This window comes from Engraulis encrasicolus, chromosome 6 (genome assembly GCF_034702125.1).
Source record: "Engraulis encrasicolus isolate BLACKSEA-1 chromosome 6, IST_EnEncr_1.0, whole genome shotgun sequence".
Classification (NCBI taxonomy): domain Eukaryota; kingdom Metazoa; phylum Chordata; class Actinopteri; order Clupeiformes; family Engraulidae; genus Engraulis; species Engraulis encrasicolus.
Window position 1 is genome coordinate 10,585,746 of NC_085862.1, and position 19,037 is coordinate 10,604,782.

At 41.1% G+C, this 19,037-nt stretch overlaps 1 protein-coding gene across 5 annotated transcripts; it reads left to right on the forward strand.

The window, feature by feature from the left end:
- Nucleotides 1–1,670: 1,670 nt before the first annotated feature.
- Nucleotides 1,671–17,905, forward strand: akr1a1b (aldo-keto reductase family 1, member A1b (aldehyde reductase)). Of its 5 annotated transcripts, XM_063200574.1 has the most exons (10): nucleotides 2,660–2,676; nucleotides 7,667–7,892; nucleotides 8,620–8,715; nucleotides 9,849–9,968; nucleotides 10,553–10,704; nucleotides 11,627–11,822; nucleotides 12,296–12,495; nucleotides 17,357–17,429; nucleotides 17,526–17,612; nucleotides 17,729–17,905. In XM_063200574.1, exons 3-10 carry the CDS (start codon nucleotides 8,635–8,637, stop codon nucleotides 17,792–17,794), a joined length of 975 nt encoding a protein of 324 aa, XP_063056644.1. In that variant the 5' UTR covers nucleotides 2,660–2,676; nucleotides 7,667–7,892; nucleotides 8,620–8,634; the 3' UTR covers nucleotides 17,795–17,905. The 5 variants fall into 5 exon arrangements, with proteins under 5 accessions (XP_063056640.1, XP_063056641.1, XP_063056642.1 ...); XM_063200573.1 differs by lacking the exons at nucleotides 2,660–2,676; nucleotides 7,667–7,892 and adding an exon at nucleotides 7,956–8,033; XM_063200570.1 differs by lacking the exons at nucleotides 7,667–7,892; nucleotides 8,620–8,715; nucleotides 9,849–9,968; ... (4 more) ...; nucleotides 17,526–17,612; nucleotides 17,729–17,905 and adding exons at nucleotides 1,671–1,766; nucleotides 2,137–2,242; nucleotides 2,419–2,455; ... (1 more) ...; nucleotides 4,590–4,644; nucleotides 4,817–5,090 and having other exon boundaries at nucleotides 2,543–2,676.
- The last annotated feature ends 1,132 nt before the right edge of the window (nucleotides 17,906–19,037 follow it).

Below are 19,037 nucleotides of genomic sequence, written 5' to 3' on the forward strand. Positions count from 1 at the left end.
CAATTTCCCAAAACAGAATGGCATTTTTCATTGCTTTCATCAGATATCAAATGCTTTGTACATGTCTCAAATGTTTAGTACATCTCTGCAGATGGATATGTACAAATACCCTTCAGTTGACACATTCAGCATACATTCAGCACATTTTCCAAATAAATTGACCTTGCTTATCTAAACGAATTAGACAATTCTCAGTCTAATGGTTGCCCTCTCCGAAACACGTCAGCATTATTTCATTGTGTAAGTCATCATATGCAAAGTGGTCTACGCAATTCCCAAAACAGTCAAGGACATCATATTTTAAGAATTTCATTACATAGTAAATTCATGACAGTGTTCAACAGGTCAGATGGTATTGTAACTTTACTAGTTAGTAGAAAATAATTTTACAACCGTGTATACTACAGTTTCCTCTGTTATTTGGCTAATTTCATGACATTTTTTCAAACGACATTCTGTTTTGAACAATTGCTAGTTGCTTTGGCATTTGTCCATGTTATTTTGAGAATGTTATCTCTGTTTTGAGAAATGAGCCAAACCCATGAGAAACCTGTGATATATGGGCATTACTTTCTGTATATGAATTTACAGTAAAGAAAGTTACTGAAAAATGTCCTTGGTAAATTATCTGTGTTGTCAAACTTCAATGGTTTCACTCACTTTTTCATTTTTATACATAGTCGAAATCTGTTAGCTGAACGTAGATAAAACACCTAACCAATTTGACTGGCAGTGCTTACACAATGGCAAAGGGACAATGTATTTTGGGGGTACTGATGATATATGTCGGGAAGAAATTTAGTTTTGACACATGGGTAAACTGTTTCGGGGGTGATATGAGCGAGTGATGAGGATCCATGTAGTTATGCTGAACCATCCAGTTTATTTTGACAGAAGGACTAAATGAATGCAAATGAGCCAAAGCAATTGAGAAGGATCTATGCCATTTTGATGGTACTGACTATTTATATGTGAGACGGTTTAGTGCTGATGCAAGAATGAGGTGTTTTGGGAGGTATATGACATTTTGCTAGTTATCTGAACTGTTGTGCAGAAGTGTAAGAATATTTGGCCAAATGACCCAATGGTTATAGGAATGTCATCTCAGTTTCAAGATATTAGCCAAACCAATCGAGAAAAACTGTAAATATAACATGGCAAATTTTAGACATATCAGATCCTCACACATGAGGACATGAGTGATTTGTTTATTGTTTTTATCTGTATTTTCATTTTGTTTTTGACTGCTGCTTTACTGTATTATTCTATTGTATACTATTTATTTTTTTAATCTCAAGGACTACTGATGAAAACTAGCCCAAGGCTAAATCTGGTGTGATGCATGAAATGGAAACATTTATGTTTTAATTGCACATGGTCTAATACACTTGCTTGATGGATTGATTGAGAAAGGTTGAGAACCTCTGCCATAGATAGATAGATAGATAGATAGATAGATAGATAGATAGATAGATAGATAGATAGATAGATAGATAGATAGATAGATAGATAGATAGATAGATAGATAGATAGATAGATAGTGAATGGAATGTTGCATTTGTCTGTTTGCATTCATGGTTGCTATTGCTTACTATTGTGATGTCATCAATGACATTATAGAATGTTCTGTGGATATAGCCAAAGTTGATGTAGGCTGTTAAACACATTCACATACACCTCTGCAAAAGAAAACAATCTTTTCTGTAGTGCGAGTCATGAGAAGATTACATAGTTGTTGAAGTGGTGCCCGTAGAAGATGAAGAAAGGTCAGTGTACTGTAAGGTATCTTATTCATTAGAATACTAAGCATTTTCATTGGTATTTAGACAATTTTAAATATTTGAATAAGGTCTTGTTCTCATTCTCATTGTTTATTTCTACATTTAAACACCAAATATGAACCACTGTTCTTTAGAGTTAATATAAAAAGAATACAATTGATGATGGGCTAATAGAAAAATACTAAATGATTAAAAATGTAAAAACTAAATTGAAAAAACGTCAAATATAGTCTCTATATAAACAGTAGGCCTAGGCTCTAACTATCTATAAAGAAGAGAAGAAAAAACATATGATTTTTATGAGTGTGTTAGATCCAAATTTACGTAGGTCCAACATATTCTGACATATTTTCAGGTTCAGAAGAGCCTTCCCAGCATGGGCCTGAACCAAAACAGTCTGATGGCCCAAACACACCTCTTCATCCCTCCATTCAGGAGTTTATCTTCAATTTGAATGAGGAGTGAGTTGCGCTTACATGCTACCTCAGTCATGACTGTATTTTATGATTATTATGCTCCATGCTGCTCAATGTTGGTGTCAATGTTATGTTAGGCCCGCTATTCTTCGGAAGACAGAGAATTGTCTGTCCTTATATATATTATAATGTATAATGTATTTATATTGTATTTTCTGTAGGGAGTGGAAGGATTTCATCAGCATGATAGACTGTCAAGTGAGTATTACTGTGTCACACTTACGAAGTAGGCCTATTCTCAAGTTGATATTATATGTGGTTTAATAACAGAATTTCTCACCACAGATGGCAAGGAACCAGTTTGTGGAGGTGTGTCAGGCTGTGCTCCAAGTTGTGAGTTCCAGCTCAATGAATGTTATCCTGCCAGTTTTTGCGCATAAGGAGAGAGATTTGGAGCACTCCTCAAATACATGCCCAAGGTAAAAATCAGGAAGTAATATATTAATTCAGATTAATTCATACACTCTTTTGGCCAAACACATCTGGAGAAAACAAGTGAAGAGCTCTTTCCCAAAACACTATGTAGATTTTTTTCCATAAAATATAAAATATTTGATAAGAATAGCAGGTGGATTTCACCCTGTTTTCAATTGCCCAATGCTACCTTAAATTCAAATGTCAAAAAAAAGATTTATGAATCAAATTGTTTCTATTGTGCTTTGTAAAAGGGGCCTGGTCCTGACCATCCCATAATACTACCATTTCCATTTCGTATTCATTGTCTGGACTTTGCTTGATCTGACGCGATTGCAGGAAGCAGGAAGGACATTTTCGGAAAAATCAGGATTTAACTTATAAGTTGTTGAACAAACACGTATATCTATGGCGATGTAGGACCGTTTAACAGACATGTCTGACAGAACATCCTACCGTAGGATAAAATTACAATGTAGAACTGTTTGTCAGAACACCGGCGAAAATCCAACCGGTCAACATCGCTCCACAGAAGACAGGTACCAGACGTAGTGTGGAGCCAAGTGTCTGGGCGGAAGTACGTAGGATGGCGCGCTTATTGTAAAAGAGCTCCTCATAGTGCATTTTATTAATGTCTAAAAAGCAAAACTGTTTTTCCTGTATATTTGGATGACAGTTGTAAGAGTGCAGGCTCTTCCACCTCAGCTAAGATGTCTGGACGTCCTGCAAGCCAGGGGAGGATGCTCCGTTTGAAAGTTTCCCTGGCAGCCTTGTGGAAGACTATGACGGCATGGCGTCCTTCCTGTGCCACATCCATTGCTACCACTGCGCTGTGTTCCTCTGTGACTGACCATCGTTCTGACAGTGGCGAGCAGAGGACCTCCGATCTGCCTGAAGTTGATTCGGTGGTGCCGCATGGGGGCGAGTGTTGTGACCCAGCAAGCATTGAGGAGATGGTGGACAGAGTGCTTTCAAGCGAAGGCCTTGACAGCATCGCCAGAGACCTGGTTGATGGGATGCAGGGTATCCTGCAGCAGAGTAGCCCATCTGTGACACCATCGGCTTCTGGCAGAAGCACCCCGCTATCTCAGCCTCCTCAGATGGTGTACTCTTATGCAGGAGCAGCTGTGGAGGATTTGCTCAAGCCATTATTACCGTTTCTGGTGGCTCATAGCGCTCCTTTGGATGGACCGAGACGGGCAGACTCCCCTGCCCCTGATGCAGTAGACGAACTCCCAGCAGAGAACAAGGAAACAGCATCTTCTCACAGCAAGGACCAAAGCACTAGAACTGCCAGCTGTGAACCGGACATGGAACAGCAGGACTCCGAGTCCCAGAAGCGCCTGCTCAGCATGATCAGCTTCTTCACCAATCTGATGGCCCACCAGCTGATGGTCACGCTTCAGAAGGAGGCAGCGGTGAAGGAATGGAGCAATGATCAGAAGGGAATGTTTGAAGGTCTGATTGACAAAGTCCTGTCAGAGTCCAGTGGAGCCTCTGGAGCTCCGAACAGCCATGAACATCTGAACAACAACATCAAGATCCAGACCATTTACAGCATAATGGAGAAGCTCCTGCTGAAGGAGTCTGGCTCCGAAGACATCCAGCAGAAGGCAGTGAAACTAGAGGATGGCTCGTTTCATAACAGCTTTCTGACGAAGTTGAGAGAACTGTTGCATAAGAATAACAAAGAAGTCACTGATGCCCCTCCAACTTCACTGAGAGCTTCATCTTCACTTGGATCTGTGCCTGTAGCTACAGGTGCTCAAAAAGGAGGGAGGTTCTCCAGATTTCGGCTCAAGGTAAGAAAAGACTGGCGACCATGCAAAGTTATTTCAATTGCAAACAGTTTCATGAGTTTTAGTCCCCCAATTCGACAGTGACATTAGATTCATGAGCAACTTTCTCCTTGTCCTAGGTTTCAAGGAGACGTAGCACAAAGGTGTCTCCCGTCAGTGCCATTTCTGACATGGGTAGGGTTTGTTTTCATGATCTCTTTGGTGGTTTCCTCTGCTTATGTTTTTTAATTTGATGTGAAGCATATGTAATTGCACTTGTGTATGAAATGCAATACATAAAATAAACATACCTTGCCTTATGTTGTTGTTGTCCATTCACAATACGGTATATATCTCCACCCACCAGCAGACAAGCATGCAGAGACTGCTGCCCCCTGTGCATCTACTGAGATGACTTCGGATGCATCTGTTGATGGACCAAACACTTGCAAACGCTCCTGGATCATGAGAGTGTTCGGCTGTTGTCTCCAAAGTCCAACTGAGGCCTGAACAAACCAGAAACTCCCCATCCTCCCAGAACTCCCATCCCAAAGGAGTTTCTATTCCATTTCCAACACCTACTCCCCTCTTGAGCTTGCATGCACCCCCCGACCACACACACACACACACACACACACACACACACACACACACACACACACACACACACACACACACACACACACACACACACACACACACACACACACTTGTAATAAAAAAATATATAAAAAATAGAAAAAAAATATTGAACACTCTCTTTGTCTCTTTGTTCATGTTGTAAAATGGTAGAAAATGTGTGATGACTACAGTTACAGTAATTGAGTCGAATGTTGAGTACACAATTTTCTGTACGCCTCAGTAATTTAATTGAATTGCAAACCATTTGTTCAGAGTAATTGACACTCACCATTCAACTTTTTCAAAGAGGTAATGAGGTGATTAATTTATGAAGAGAGTGAAGGGTAGTGGTGCAGCATCAGTGCGGTTGCAATATCAGCTATTTCCAGAGGGTGGCAACGAAGCACAGAAAATAGAGTGATAGAATTGTTGGCAGGAGATGCAGCATTGTGGTTGTGTTCATGGCACAGGACACACGACCTCAAAACAAGTGTTTGTACATTGCCAGGAGTGACTGACCGGATAAGCTTCGTGGGCAGAGGAGGAACAGACAGACAGAGAGAGGGAGACAGACAGAGGGAGACAGACAGAGAGAGACAGACAGAGAGACAGAGACAGACAGAGAGAGACAGACAGAGAGACAATACCTGGCCAGTTCCAATAAGGCTTTTCCACAGAGGAAGAAGGCTTCACCACATTCATCAGCAGTATCACCGTACTTCTCAGCCCTACACAGCAGCATGGGAACCAAAATACATTTCATTAGATGATATTGCACTACTTCCTGTACGGAATTATTAAGTGACAAGGTCATCAAAGAGAAGCCAAAATCCCAAACACAAGGAACAGTTACGCACAGCATGCCACATGCATCCTGGAAGACTCCGACAGCAGACACCACGTCCCCCATCACCATGTGTCTGTTGCCAGTTCCGATCAGCTTCTTGGCCTCCTCCAGTACATCCTCCAGGCTAAACCAATAAAAGACATAAATGACTCACTCATTTCACCACTCACTCACTTGTTTACACAGAGGCGTGATGTGTTGGTACATTATCAGAAGCAAGGGAGCTGATTGTACATAGGGCCCAGGATTTGCTGCTACATCCCTGTGTGTGTCGTCAGGGTTCCCTGTGGACTGGACATACATGGTGTGAGCGGCACAACTGAGGCTGCACTACAAATATACAGGTACCTGACTTAGACAAGATTTAAACCAAATTGGTAAGCACTTGCAATGTGATACACTTGCAATGTGTGGCCTTGTGATGGCGTCACAAGATGTTGTGCTCTCAAAAGCGTGATTAGAAGGTCATTTTCTCATTGGTAATATGGATGTGGAATGGGGAAAAGTCCATCATTACTCCCCTGCCCATCTCCTTTTGTAAAGCAACCTTGGGTTACTTGAAAGGTGCTATATAAAACTAAGTTATTATTATTATTATTATTATTATTATTATTATTATTATTATTATTATTATTATCAAAAATTTGTTGTGGCAGGGCTGGAAACTTAAGTGTTTTCTCCACGGAGGTTGGGAGACATTGCCCTATACAATCTCAAACAAATGGTCCACATCAACACACACACACACACACACATCAACACAAACGGTCCAGGATCACTGGTCTATGAGATAGTATTCTTAAGGGCCCTTCCCCGCTTCTGTTTTATTAATCTCAAGTTATAGCCTACCACAGCCCTTTACCTGCCTAAATTCTCCTCAGTCAGACATAGGCTACAGGGCTGGACTTGGGGAGAAATGGGGCCCGGGCACTTTTGGCTTAAACGGGCCCCTCATAAGTAGCGGCGGCGCAGGACTCACCGGTGGGCCCCGCAGCCTCATGGGCCCCATTTTCAGAAATGTAAATAAAAAAAAAAAAAGCCTGCTCTGCTAGATAGGCAGTCCAGCCCTGATGGGCTATAACCGTGGACCCGTTACATGGGGGACTGGTGGTGACAGATTAGGCGTTGGCTGGTCGTGGGCCGCAAGTTTTGCACTGAGAGGTCACGGGCCGTGTATGCGTGTACACTGTATGCGTGTATGCGTGCTTACGTGCGTGCTGCAAGGCATCCGCTTCAATACCATGCATAGCAAAACATGTCCCCTGGATTTTATTTATTTATTTCGCTTTACACCAGTTATTTTCTTTTAATTAGGCCTATTTATTGGTTTTTGCTAGGCCAATACTTTTCCTGCCAATCTGGCACACCACTGGCAGCCCCTCACGGCCCCCACCTTGAAAAGTTGAAAAGCACTGCGATAGGCCATTCTATTAGTTTGGAAGAAAGAAAGATTTTCATTGCTGTTCATACTTTTGCAAGGCAATTGATGTTTTGCTCAGGATATGAAGCGAAATGGTTGATTTATGGATGGATGGAGTTGATTTATATTTAGGCCTGTTCCGCAAAATATTATTGCTTTGTCGTTTCAAAATGCTTATTCAACATGTGTTATGATAAAATGCAGTGCCTACATCAATGCAATTTGTGAAAATGCATGAATGCCTGCACCCAATAAAGAGCAGATGTGTGGATGGGGATGTGTTATATTTATTCGTGACACATTTTCCCATTACTTACATCTATTTTCAGGCGATGCACTGATATTCAAATAATCCGCATCATAAAGAAAGGGTCTCTGAGGAGCGTCCGCAGATTTTACAACTTTGCGCTCATGAGACAGCGCGCATCACAAGACCGGAAGCGGAAATGTGCTATGGAAAAACAGTAGACAAAAATGAATAAAATATTTCCTTTTAGAAATGCTATTGGGTTGAGCTGAAACGTGCATGTGCAATCATTCTCTTCTATTCAAGCAGTAAGTGTCAATTTATTCTGCTGTTCTTTTAATTGTATTCAAATGGCTTTGTCCTATAGGGAGGGACTAATCAAAATGTTGCACACATTTGCACACACTCGTTTTTCTGTTCTTTCATACAAGTTTTGCTGTCAAAGACTGGTGAGTAAGCGCTAGGAAAGTGGCATAGTGACCACATCAATGTCTAGACAAGTATAATGGCCATCGCTTCCAACTACGCTTGCATACGACTGGAGTAGCTTGTCGGGCCGATGTAGCTGTCTGGTGTTGATCTCAAATCAGTGCATATCAGCTGAGAATGCCTGGCTTCTGAGGTTATTGTGTTCTAATAACCTGCACAGTGCAATGCTTTATGAATTGTATTTCTCATCCTTTTAAACCTATGTGTAGTTGAATGTCACAATCAGGGATTGCTGTTTTACCTGGGGGCGACATTTAGCCAATTATTCGTAGCCTATCTATCAAGTGTCATTGATTACCAGGTTGCATGAAAGCACATTGAAGATATTTCTTTGGTAGAAGTGTTGATGTCTGCATATCCGCCGCCCATCCTGCTGTAATCAGCTGACTGAATCGCAATCCTTCCGCGTTTTGCATGGGAGGGACAACTGTGTGACTGAAGATAGCCTACATTAAGGGTTGTCAGACAGTTTTATTTTTATCCTTTCATTGATTGTTCAAATCAACTTCGAAGTGTTAATTGGTCTCAATATTGCGTTTACTCCAGATTCAGCAAGCCAGGATGAACGACTTCGCAGTGTTAAACACAGGAAGGAAAATGCCCCTTCTAGGACTTGGGACATGGAAAAGTGAACCTGGGAAGGTGGGTTATTCCACGTTATTTGCAAAAAATATTTTTTTTTTCTTTGTGGAACTGCTAGTTTGGAAACACCTGTGGTGGGCGAGAGCACCCCAGTAGAGCACAGTGATTATTAATTGGTAATTACATTGACAGTAGGTTACATTGACAGTTGGTACATGGGTGGGAGACGTGACGCCTTGTTTTTTCGTAACATTGGATAAAAACCTACAAAACTGTTATTTTCCTTTAAAAAACAAATGTCAATGAAAGAAGACGTGGTACATTATGTTTCATATTAGTCTTAGATGAGAAGAAACATTTTTGTTAAGATTTATGTAAAGGTTTATATGTCAAATTTCCTGCGGTGTGACTGTAACATTAATGAAACAATATATAATAATATATATATAAATTAACCAACACCATTTTGAATAATGTATGAAGCATTTGGCATGATTGCATAAATCTTAGCTTTAGATTAAGATATGTGAATTCTGGAAAAAACTCAAGACAGTAATATTAACTACAAGTTCAATTTCGTAATACAAATTGCGTCCTGTGGGGTGACATGTATGTCAATGTTTGTGAATGGGCAGCTGCAAGGCCAACTACAAGGGTCTTAAAGACTGGCACCTAACCAGTCAGTACCTCAGTTATTGGAGAGTGCTGTGGAAGTTTAAGGTGACTCTTAACCTCTTAATATGTCTTCATATTGCAATCTTTCTGTCACGCAATGCTTAGGTTCATTTTATGGTGTCCTGTGGTGTGACTGCTCTTATAGGAGGAAAAAAAGTTTTTTTATTAATGAAAACACATATTAAGATTAAACACAATATCATTATCAAGTTAGCGTGAGCTCAGATGTCAGTCATGTATACAAAAGGATTAAAATGGCCATAATGCAGTGAATTCCCTGTGGTGTGACTCCATTTTCCTGCGGTGTGACATGCCTATGCTATGTGTTGATGCAGGACACATTTTCCCAAAAATGGCAAAAACAAGGTGAAATTCCACAGACCACTAAGTGCTTTATTTTTTTCTATTTTTTTCCAATTTTTATCCATCATTTTTTTCAGGAATTTGAAAAACGTTTTTTTTTTTTGCGTTACGCCCTTAAACGTCAACCACCCACATTTCTCCCCTTCATATTTTAGGTAAAGCAAGCAGTTGCCTGGGCTTTGCAGTCGGGTTATCGGCATATTGACTGTGCTTCCATCTATGGTAATGAGTCAGAGATTGGAGAAGCTCTTCAAGAGGCTCTGGGGCCTGACAAAGTGAGTTAACAACTGTGGTGCATTGTATCTCACAACCAGAAACAAACAGAGTTTTAGCAGCATATCTGGTTGAGCCTACTGTTCCTTTAAAGCAGTGTTTCCTAACCAGGGGTACGTGTACCACTAGGGGTACGCGGGCACACCTCAGGGGGTACGCGGGGAAAAAAATTATAATAGCAAGTATATGGAGTATAGTCACATTGGTATATAGAGCATGAGTGAGAGGGGTACTTATCATATGACAAAATGGCTTAGGGGGTACGCAGGGCAAAAAAGGTTGGGAAACACTGCTTTAAAGAATAGCATGTGTCATGTCATGGGACTCAGCCCAGTCAAGTTGATTAAAGTTTGGATTTGATGTCAATATGGAAAAAACTATTGCAATCATTTTCCCCTGCCATAGCCTAATTGCCTGGCCCAATTTTGAACGCAACAACTAATATTAAAACAATATTTTCATTGAAAACTTAACTGAAGGAGTATTAATGCTCAAACAGTTCAGGGAACTTGTATGGTGTCCAGTAAACTGTGAAAAAAAAGCAAAGCTATTTTTTTATTCCCCTTCTCTTGCCACCTTCTCCAAGGGCTTGAGGAGAGAAGATGTTTTTGTTACGTCTAAGCTGTGGAACACTCGTCATCACCCCGAGGATGTGGAGCCTTCGCTGCTGAAGAGCCTGAAGGACCTTAGACTGGAGTACCTGGACCTCTATCTCATCCACTGGCCCTACGGCTTCCAGTGAGTCTTATTTACATGACATTATGGGGTGACTATGCCGTGGCCTAGTGGTTAAAGAGAGGGGCTTTAGATCAGAGGATTGCAGGTTCCAATGCCACCCTTCCACCAGAGAAGTATAGAGATATGACAATGTAATAGGTTGCTATGGTCACCTAACATGACCAGGTTCCGGTCTGCCTAAAGGGGCGTGTCATAATACTCCTAGCATTGAATAGAACAGTCCTTAGGTCTGCCTAAAGGGGGATTTCGCCCCCCCTCCCCCTTGCAATAATAGAACCCGGAAACAATGGTCCAATGGAACCTCTCTCTCTCTACTCTCTCTGCTTCCACTCCCTATCTCTAATTCCATGTCTGAGGTGGCCTTGAGCAAGGCACCTAACCCACACAGTGAGTCTTCTTTACATAACATTAACCGACTCAAACTTGACGCTTTTATCCAAAGTGGCTCAGCTTTTTACTCCGTATTGTTTACAGTCCCTGGAACTGTGTTTAAGGGCAACTCAGCCTTCATGAAGGTGTCACGAGCCTACACATGGTAAGAAAGGTAAGATGTAAAGTTAAACCTTAAAGGTGCGCTGTGTCAGATTGTGGTCAGAGTAGGTTTCGCAACTATGAAGCTCATTGAAACTGCTGCCTACTGCCAAATTTGATCTTTTCATAAATATTTACCAAGCAATAATAACACATTCACGATATGTTATGGAAAGCAGTTTTTGTAAATGACAAATAATCCGCCAGCTGCTAACAATTAAAATGACTCTCATGGTTCGTTAAAGAAGCAAAGATATTTAAAATATTTTACTTACACTGAATGCCTTATTTTTAAATGGTGTATATATCATTGGCTGCCTGTCTGACTGAAGTGAGGGTTAAGTACAGTAGATCAGATCATCTCTAAAATGCCTCCATTTCCTCTGAGCAGGCGGGGGGATGCTCCGTTTCCGAAGAGGGAGGATGGAACCGTTCTCTACGATGACATCGACTACAAGCTGACGTGGGCCGCCATGGAGAAGTTGGTGGGAAAGGGCTTGGTCAGAGCCATAGGCCTCTCCAACTTCAACAGCCGACAGATTGATGACGTCCTGTCTGTGGCCAATATCAAACCCACTGTGCTTCAGGTAAGAATGTTATGACATGAAAGTAATAAATATAAAACTACTGTTGTTTCAGAGTAATCATTGGCTCCACTCTCATCACATGCTTTTGACTTTGTACCCTTCACTTTACTCAAACCCATCATGACCAATTTACGAGTTGCCATTAAATCAAAACAAGTCGTTTTAAAATGAAGGGTTTGTTTCTCATTGGCCACATAAAATCACTGTGCCCATCAACTGGCCCCCAAATGAGAGTGATGACGTAATCTGTGAAGTTGTATGTGTACAACTTTGGGCTCGAATTTGCTGCCTCCAAGCAACCCTCTGGCATGGGAGTACAGGTGCAAAATCACCGAGCCAAAGACCTAGGCTGATAGCTCAGCACCATTGCATCTGTATGAGGCTTTAGGAGGAAGGTTGGCTAATGTGCTCTACCACTGAACTGTGGTACTTGGAGTCTGTTACATACTATGCTGTGCCTGTGCATACTTTAGGTGGAGTCCCACCCGTATTTGGCCCAGGTGGAGCTGAATTCCCACTGCAGAGAGAGGGGCTTAGTGATGACGGCGTACAGCCCTCTCGGCTCACCTGATAGAGCCTGGAAACACCCCGACGAGCCAGTGCTGCTGGAGGAACCTGCCATCGCCTCCCTAGCCAAGAAATACAACAAATCGCCTGCCCAAATCATTCTCAGGTTGGCGCGCAAAATATGAATGTCTGCATTTACAGTAATGTTTCTCAATGGGGGCAGTATATACAGTTAGGGCCATAAATATTTGGACATCTGCACAATTTTCATGTTTTTGGTGCTGTACACCATCCCAATGGATTTGAAATGAAACAAACAAGATGTACATTAACAGCAGACTTTCAGCTTTAATATGGGGGTGTTTGTGTCCAAATCGAGTGAACTGTGAAGGAATTATGACATTTTCTATCAGTGCTACCCCATTTTTAAGGGACCAAAAGTAATTGGACAGTCTAGTATTTATACATCAAACTTTGAATTTTTAATTATTTGGTTGTGGAGTGAAAAATTCAAAAAGAGGGCCTGCGCCTTTCAATGTGGCTTTAGTTATGTGGTGGTGCGTTGGCTTGAAATATTGAGCAATGCAAAGTCAGAGAGTCTGGAGCTCGCACTCAAAAAAGACTTAAAAAGAGATGCCCAAATAAAGTGGGTTTTTAATGATCTCACAATATGCCGTGCAGTATTTACAAAGGTGCAAACGTTTCGGGTGATCCCATCCTCAGTGCAAAAAAACCAGAACAAACATTCACAGAGGTATAAAAAGGAAGTGACATCAGAAGTCAGGAGGCAATCAGTTACGAATAGCCAATCAGGACACGTATTCAATGATGGGTGATTCAGTTGCTGTATGGAGAGATGACAGTGATTAACAATAGTTTAAAAAACAGTAGATCATGTGCTCAATCATAATCACAGCAAAACAGATTAGACTTTTGTATCATGCTGTGTCTATATTTCAAAAAATCACGATTTAGCAAGGCAAAAAACAATTATAGGAAACAGGTCAAGTCCAAATCCTCATTGAGGCCCTTGGGAGACAATGTTTGCATATAAAAAATCCATTTGGCTTCACATTGTAATAATTTGGATTCCACAGCACGGTTTCTGCGGCTGGGGGTCACACGGTCAATCCCAATGAATTGCAGTTGGGCCGTGGTGTGTGGTGCTGTGGAGAAATGTCTGGCAATGGGTGACTTTGGGTCATTCCTGGAGATGGCGCTCCTGTGTTCATTTATGCGGACCCTCAGTTGCCTGTTGGTCTTGCCGATGTATTGTAGGCCGCAGGGGCATGATAGTAAGTAGATCACAGAAGAAGAGCTGCAGGTGATGAATTTGTTGATGTTATATTCTTTGCCCGACACATGGCACATGAATTTGCTGGTCTTCTTGCTGCCTGTGGTGGTACAAGATGTACAGTTACGGCAAGGAAAAAACCCCACAGCAGCATCAAGTCTGTCTTTTGGCGCCTTGGAGTGGTCAAAGGTGTCGGCATGAACTAGAATGTCCCGAATGTTTCTCGACCTGGAATGGGTGAACAATGGAAGCTCTTTGAACAAGGATGAACATACAGGATCTGTGTTGAGAACATTCCAATGTTTTTTGATGATCTGTGTGATCTGGTTGCTGAGGGGGGTGTAAGTAGTGCAACATATCAGAGAGTGTTCTTTCTTTTTCTTGCTAGTTAGGGTCCCCATGTGTGTCTGGTTCACTTTGGTCAGTGCCTGGTCCAATGTTTTCCTGCCATACCCCCTGTCCAAAAATTGTGTGTACATTTTTTCAGATTCAGTCTGGAAGTCATTGTCATCACTGCATATTCGCCTGACCCTTAGAAATTGGCTATAGGGCAGTCCTTGTTTCAAAGAGGAAGGGTGAAAGCTGGAAGCATGTAATATGCTATTCTTGTCGGTAGGTTTGACATACAGGGATGTGTGTATGGAGTTGTTTTCAAAAATCACCCAAGTATCTAAAAAACTGACTTTGTGAGGGTCACATTCCATGTTGAACTTGATGGTGTTGTGCAGGCAGTTCATATACAGCAGAAAGGAATTGAGCAGTTGTTCCGAGCCCTGCCACACCAGAAGACAATCGTCAATGTAACGTTTGTAAAAGAGGATGTTGTTAGAAAAAATGTTGTTAGCATAGATGTACCTCTCTTCCAACATGCCTAGAAAAAGATTGGCAAAGTCTGGAGCAAATGCAGCGCCCATAGCAACCCCCATTTTCTGCAGGTAAAAGTCCTGGCCAAAAAGAAAATAGTTCCTGCTCAGGACTATGTCTGTCAGCTCCAAAATAAATTGAGTCGGGGGAGATTCATTCTCACGCTTGTCCAAAAAATGCTGAAGTGCCATAAGACCGCTCTGATGTGGAATGTTGGTGTACAAAGATGAAACATCCATGGTAGCAAGAATTATGTTGTTATCAGTAACATTCAACTGTGACAGCTGGTTAATGAGGTCACCAGTGTCTCTGATGTATGAGGGCAGATCAGTCACCAGTGATCGTATGTGATGGTCGATGTATTTGGAGAGGGGCTCTGTCAAGGAGTTGTTGCTTGAAACTATAGGACGTCCAGGAGGGATCTTTGTAAATTGTTTATGCACTTTGGGCAATGTCTTCTTGGGCAGCTCTTCTTCTGTGATCTACTTACTATCATGCCCCTGCGGCCTACAATACATCGGCAAGACCAACAGGCAACTGAGGGTCCGCATAAATGAACACAGGAGCGCCATCTCCAGGAATGACCCAAAGTCACCCATTGCCAGACATTTCTCCACAGCACCACACACCACGGCCCAACTGCAATTCATTGGGATTGACCGTGTGACCCCCAGCCGCAGAAACCGTGCTGTGGAATCCAAATTATTACAATGTGAAGCCAAATGGATTTTTTATATGCAAACATTGTCTCCCAAGGGCCTCAATGAGGATTTGGACTTGACCTGTTTCCTATAATTGTTTTTTGCCTTGCTAAATCGTGATTTTTTGAAATATAGACACAGCATGATACAAAAGTCTAATCTGTTTTGCTGTGATTATGATTGAGCACATGATCTACTGTTTTTTAAACTATTGTTAATCACTGTCATCTCTCCATACAGCAACTGAATCACCCATCATTGAATACGTGTCCTGATTGGCTATTCGTAACTGATTGCCTCCTGACTTCTGATGTCACTTCCTTTTTATACCTCTGTGAATGTTTGTTCTGGTTTTTTTGCACTGAGGATGGGATCACCCGAAACGTTTGCACCTTTGTAAATACTGCACGGCATATTGTGAGATCATTAAAAACCCACTTTATTTGGGCATCTCTTTTTAAGTCTTTTTTGAGTGCGAGCTCCAGACTCTCTAATTATTTGGTTGCAAATACTTTCCAGTCAGTTACAGCCTGTAATTTGCAATCCATAGACATCAATAGACACTGGGTTTTATCCCTGGGGATGCTATGGTGAGCTCTCTATTGCAACAGTCTTCAATTCCTGCTTATTCTTAGGGTGTTTTCCCTTCAGTTTTGCCTCCAGCAAGTGAAATGATTGATCAACCGTACTCAGGTGAGGTGATTGACTGGGCCATTGAATAATATTCCACTTTTTTGGGGTAGAAATGGCTAGTGGCTTTCAGATGAAGCTTTGGGTCATTGTCCATCTGCACTGTGAAGCATTGTCCAATGAGTCCAGAACCATTAGGTTTAATGTGACATGATAATATAGCCTGAAAATCTTCAGAATTCATCCTGTGGCTTTTGTCGGTAGTCCTCATAATCAATAAATACAAGGGGATAATCGTATTGACAGATATGCATGCCCACACCATGACACTACCACCACCATGATTCACTGATTGGGTGGTATGCTTTGAATCATGAGCAGTTCCTTCCCTTCTCTATACTCATTTCTTCCCATTACCCTTGTACAAGATGATTTTTGTCTCCTCTGCCCAAAGGATGTAACTCGAGACCTATACAGTCTTTTTCAGACGTTGTTTGGCAAAGCCAAATCTGGTATTGCTATTTCTGATGCAATCAATAATTTACATCTTTTAGTGAACCCTCTGTATTTCCTATGGTGAAGTGTTCCTCAATGTTCTTGATCCTTTTCTTGATTGTTGCCTTGGACATGTCTCCACCGTTCACCTGGACACTGTTCTACATCTGGCCAACTGTTGGGAGATGGGTTTTTGTTCACCAGATACAGAATATTGTCTGTCATCCACAGCATTTGTCTTCCATGTCTGCCAGGTAATTTGGTGTTGCTCTGGTATTTCTTTTTTCCAACAATCTGAACTCTTGAATTAATCATATTCAATGTTTCCCCATCTCTCAAATGGGTTTGTTTTGATTTTTTTCCACCTTATGATGGCTTGCATCACTGATGGTGACAGATGGACTTTGGATCTCATGGATATTCCGTAAAAATATATGGAAATGCAAATGGAACACTTCAAATGAACTCTAAGACCTTGTATTGACATCTTGGTGATGGTGTAGTATGGGAATAACACACATTTGACTGGAAAATAGCTGAGAAGCCTACTGTCCAATTACTTTTGATCCCTTGAAAAGTGGGCAGCACACACAAAAAATGTTGCTATTTCATTCCTGTTTATGCGATATGGATTTTAACACCTTCACATTAATGCTGAGAGTCTACAGTTAATGCACAGCTTGTTTGTTTTATTTCAAATCCATTGTGGTGGGGTATAGGGTGGAAAAGGATGATAATTGTGTTGCTGTCCAAATATTTCTGGCCCTAACTGTATTTTTTAATACTAAGGGGGGGGTTGTGTCATCAGGCTTATGATGAGGTCAAGGGAGCGTTGGGAGGCTTAGGATGAGGTCTAGGGGGCATTTGTTCAAAAAAGGTCTAGAACCACTGATTTATAGGATAAAAATATTTGTTTTTTATAGGTGTGCAAAGGGCTATGGATAGCATCTCGGCCCCCTTGATAAACCTTACTAGTGAAACAAACATTTGCTCAATAAAGTTTATTATTTGACCTTTTTTGTTGTTTTATTTTAAATGTACAGATGGCAGACCCAGAGAGGAATTGTTACTATTCCAAAGAGTGTGACTGAGTCTCGAATCAAAGAGAACATCCAGGTGAGTACTTGTGTGAATGCTTTGCTTTTGAGGTGCAAGTAGTGGTTTGTTGTGAGGTAATTAAATAAGCTTGATTGTTTGTTTGTTTGTGGATAGGTGTTTGACTTTACCCTTGAGCCAGAGGAGATGAACAATATCACAGCGCTGAACAGAAATTGGCGCTACATTGTTCCAACAATAACGGTAAGTCACATAATGAAGTTCATCATGGTCATAATTGCTGAACACAAGACATCAGTGGAAAACAGAATTTGCACACTCCTTCCTATTGTCTTTTCATCTTCTTTTCTGTCTTCCAGGTGGAGGGGAAACCTGTACCGAGGGATGCTGGACATCCTCACTATCCTTTCAGTGACCCATACTAAGATCTTCCATTGATAGTTCTTGTGCCTTGAAAACAGTCCATTCCCATGTCTGCCTTGTCCCCTGCTACGGCTGATATACTACACAAATAAAGTTTTTACTCAGTACAGAAAGCAAGTTGTGCATTTTTGCTTTTCCCCCTCTTACACCTAACTACAGTTGTTGGTCTACTTGATAAATACATTTGTATTTAAGTTTTAATTGTACTATAACATTTGCAGTTATGACATTTATTTATGTTTTGGCAAAGGACGCGCTCAACCTCTTGGAAAAACGAAAGTCTTTGGGTGCGCGATAAAATATATCAACTTAAGGAAGAAAAATCTGCACTCACAAACTGTGTCTCATTATTTATTTGTATTACCACCATGTCCAAAAAGCAAACATGTTTCGGCTATCAAGCCTTCATCAGTGCGTCACCACGCATTTATTTATAACATATATTTTCCTAATATCCTAGTCAAGCAAGTACTGAAGAACCACACATGCATAGGCATGGGCGTACTGACAAGAGAAATTGAGCTTCAGATATAAAACAATATCTAAGCTGCAAGATTAACTAATTCAATAATAGGATAAACTTTTTTGAAAACATGAAACATTAGTGTTAGGGTAAACCTATTCCAAGATTCATAATGCTTTGGTTTGCGGTGGGAGATGATTAGAAAACATGAAACATTAGTGTTAGGGTAAACCTATTCCAAGATTCATAATGCTTTAGTTTGCGGTGGGAGATGATTAATCTAAGGCAGGGGTGGAGGCCGTCTTACCCGGCTCCGTTATGCAGTTCCACATGCAGTATGACATTTTTTTTTTTATTATTACAAATGTTACTGTATAAAAAGAAGGCAATCCGCACACCTCAGGTCTATTTTTGTGCAAATAAGCTCTGCCTGGTGAAGGTCTAAGGACCGAAAGCTTGCAAGTCAAGTAAAGCTTCTTTGCACAAAAATAGACCTGAAGTGTGCAGATTGTCTTCTTTTTATACAGATTTTTTTTTTTTACTGAATCCTGCACCTTCTAAACAGATGAGCGGTGGCCTATCACAACTTAAGTAAAGAAATGTTAGAAAGTGCATTTGCAATACAATTAAGTTATATATTCAGGGGACCTAGTGAGGGTAGGGTCTGTGATAAAGGTGGCCACCTTCAATATAGGCCTAAAGTATAATACATAGCATAAATAAAATGTCACATGTCTACTGTGACACAAATCAGTGCTCCTGAATCTAGTGTGGGCTTATCG